General features: G+C 28.5%; 1 protein-coding gene across 1 annotated transcript; it reads left to right on the top strand.

Moving 5' to 3' along the window:
- Window positions 1–1,691: 1,691 nt before the first annotated feature.
- Window positions 1,692–2,672, top strand: LOC119678309 (lectizyme-like). The gene has a single exon (XM_038090077.1). The coding sequence runs from the start codon at window positions 1,692–1,694 to the stop codon at window positions 2,670–2,672; it is 981 nt and encodes a 326-aa protein (XP_037946005.1).
- Window positions 2,673–3,191: the final 519 nt, after the last annotated feature.

Genomic DNA, 3,191 nt, shown 5'->3' with positions numbered 1-3,191 from the left:
TTTTTATGTAAATTAACTCATTATAAATAGATCAACTAATTTAAGGCACAAAATTAAAAATATTTGTCATATGTTGTATGTGCAAAATGTAAAGAAACAAGCTATAAATCAGCTCATGCCAATTGAAATGACAAAATCTCATTTCATTTACATATGTAGTTTCAGGTGCAGTGTAATTACTAATAGCTATTGCTATTGAATTGCTTTTAACGATTAATTTTTAATTATTTTAATATCGTAAAAAAAATTTACGATATTAAGTGTTGCATAAAACAAATTTAATAAGAATTTTACTGACTTCGGTATTTTCTAATTTACAATGTTTGTTTTGAATAGATTTTGACATTTCTTTTCCAATTCTTCTAATATCGTAATCATTCTACGATACTAAGCCATTTGCAGAATTGCACAGAAAAATAATCACTATTTCTAACCTTCCAAATAATCTTGACCAAAATGAAGTTAACTTTTGTATGGGAAATCTGTAATTAAACAACTAGATTTATACTTTAACCTCGATGATTGTTTTAATCTACTGTTAATCTCACAATGTAAACGTAGTATATTATGTTGAGGCTAGTTGAGCCAGTGCACCTGAGCACTTTTACTCTCTATTAACTGCGAGGTTTCTTAAAAACTCCTCTTTGCCCCTTGACTAGGTTATTGTTTATCACTTCGACTAAGCAATAATTGATCTCAGATATACATACCTCCCCGAGGAGCCTGTAACCATTCTAAGATAATGTTCACAATTGTTCTATTGCATATTTGGTATTATATATACAACTATAAATTCTTAAATACAATTCAATAAATAAATAATTTTGATATAAATAACTAATCTACATACAGTATATTAACCTTTTTCTCATATTATATTATAATGAATTTATTTCCGATACTTATTTCTGCTTCCATGATATATATTTTTATTGTGGACTTTATGTTTATTTCCTATTAAATACCAATATTAATCAATTTAAGATCATTAAGAAACTTGATCTTAGTTTTTCAAAATGTAAACAAATAAAAGTTTATTAACGAATCGCTTCCATTTTTTTTTCAAAGTCTATACTTTTAGGGTTTAATGTCAATCAGTATAGATTCTTCTACTTTCTTTCTTCAAAGTTTCACGTTTCTTGAATAATTCAGCGAATAAATAATTTGCCCGGCTAATTTATTGAGCTTCTGAATATGAATATATTTATTTAAATTGATTTATTAGTAGATTGCTTAATAATTGGTGTTAACTTTTTGAAGCTAGAATTAGAATAGATTGCATAATTTTTTTATAAAATGTTTTTTTCTTACTAAATTAAAATTACGTAAAATCTTAACGATTAATGATATCAGAAAGGTCATTTTATTTAAAAAAACTAAAATTATTTGGCTCAGTGACGTACTTACTAAACTTTCTTCATTCATTTCTTTCTTTTCCCGTCTTCTTGTGGTGACTAGTTGTCATATGTTAGTCTTCCAATTAAAGTGCCATTCTTCTGGCATTAAACTTCTTCTTTACATAAATCTGCATATTTGGGTTAATAGATGCATTTGTTTTGAGATTAGAAATGATTTTAAAAAAGTCCAAAAAAATAACTTAAAAGGGGAAATTATTGACCAATCTGGAGCTATAAAAGAAAGTCAATTTGAGTTCCAGAATTTAGTATTCGCAAATCACAAATGGATTAAGAATGAATATAACGCGCGGATTTTCGGTGTTTTTAGTACTTGTATTATTTTACAATGTACGGGCGGAATCTTTCTTCAAGTCTTTGAACAAACGGATCGTTGATGGTTTTGTTGCAGAAAATGATGAAATGCCATATTTGGCAAGGTTGAAAACTGTGAGTGGAAGGAGTGGATTTGGAGCTGGTGCATTGATATCTTTGAAATGGGTTGTCACAGCAGCACATTGTCTTGTTAAATACGAACAAATACGCGTAATTATTGGTACTGGACATCGCATTAAAGAAACTGGTGCACAAGTGCGAACTGTGAATAAAACTGAATTTCTTATACACCCTGAATATCTGGGTACAATTGAAAATCACGATATAGGACTGATGCATATACTGGAACCTTTTATATTCGAACCGGGTAAAGTGCAGCCTATTGAATTATTTTCTGGCATGTATAAGGAATATGGTATAGGAAAAGTTTGTGGTTGGGGGCGTGACATAAATCAAAATCATCCTAGATATTTGCAATGTCTTTATACAAATGTAATCGGTTACAATAATTGTGCAGAATCTCTAAAACCTAACAGGAAATTAAAAAATACTATGATATGTTCAGTAAATCCTGGTTTGGTACAAGGTGCTTGTAAAGGTGATTCTGGTGGTCCATTAGTTCGATTGAATATCAAAAAGCATAGAACTAAGAATGGTACAAATTTATATGAAATAAAGGAGGAATTGGTAGGAATTGTTTCTTGGGTTGTTAAATCTTGCAGTAGTCCCAACACTCCATCAGTATATGTTAAAGTTCGAATTTATAAAGATTGGATTGAAAGTGAGATGAGATTAAATGAATTATTGGAGCAAGAACTAAATGCTCAAAATGAAACAACTACAGAAGCCATAACCGCAGAAGCTATAACCGCAGAAGCCATAAACGCAGAAGCCATAAACGCAGAAGCCATGAACACAATTAATAATGTAACTATTAGTTAATAAATAATATTTTTATAAAAATTATAAACTGTAAATGTCAATTTTTTACGCTTAATATGAAAAAAATTTGTGAAAAATGCATGAAAAATAACACCCAAGATTTTAGATCGAACTGTGTATTAATATTAGCTCTTTTCGGAATTATACCTTTGAGTGTTCCGCGTTCATATGAAGATACTATTATGGAAAAAATTGTAGTAGTATTGATTTAAACGATGGCAAAGTTGCATTGCACTTGGAAATTTTGATTTAATTTTGAAATTTTGATTGACTATATTTGATTTAATAATTTCGAAAACTTTCTATAGAGAATAAATATAACAAGGGAATATAAAAATTAAAACAATTAAAAAAAATATGTTTTTAGTTTAAATTTTGATGACAAACAGTATGTAGTTGTAAAATCAGTGTGGACATTAATAGTCTATGGTATGGAGATACAAAAATGGATGTCTAATTCTGTTACTCAAATAACATTTTATTTTGTTTGTTTTTTTTGTTTTGTTTATGTTTTTTAAG

The sequence above is a fragment of the Teleopsis dalmanni genome, chromosome 1 (genome assembly GCF_002237135.1).
Source record: "Teleopsis dalmanni isolate 2A chromosome 1, ASM223713v2, whole genome shotgun sequence".
Taxonomy (NCBI): Eukaryota; Metazoa; Arthropoda; class Insecta; order Diptera; family Diopsidae; genus Teleopsis; species Teleopsis dalmanni.
This window is presented reverse-complemented; position numbering and strand designations above follow the sequence as displayed.

Bases quoted from the DNA above. Each gene is read 5' to 3' on its own strand.
- LOC119678309 (XM_038090077.1), top strand. From the start codon at position 1,692: ATGAATATAACGCGCGGATTTTCGGTGTTTTTAGTACTTGTATTATTT.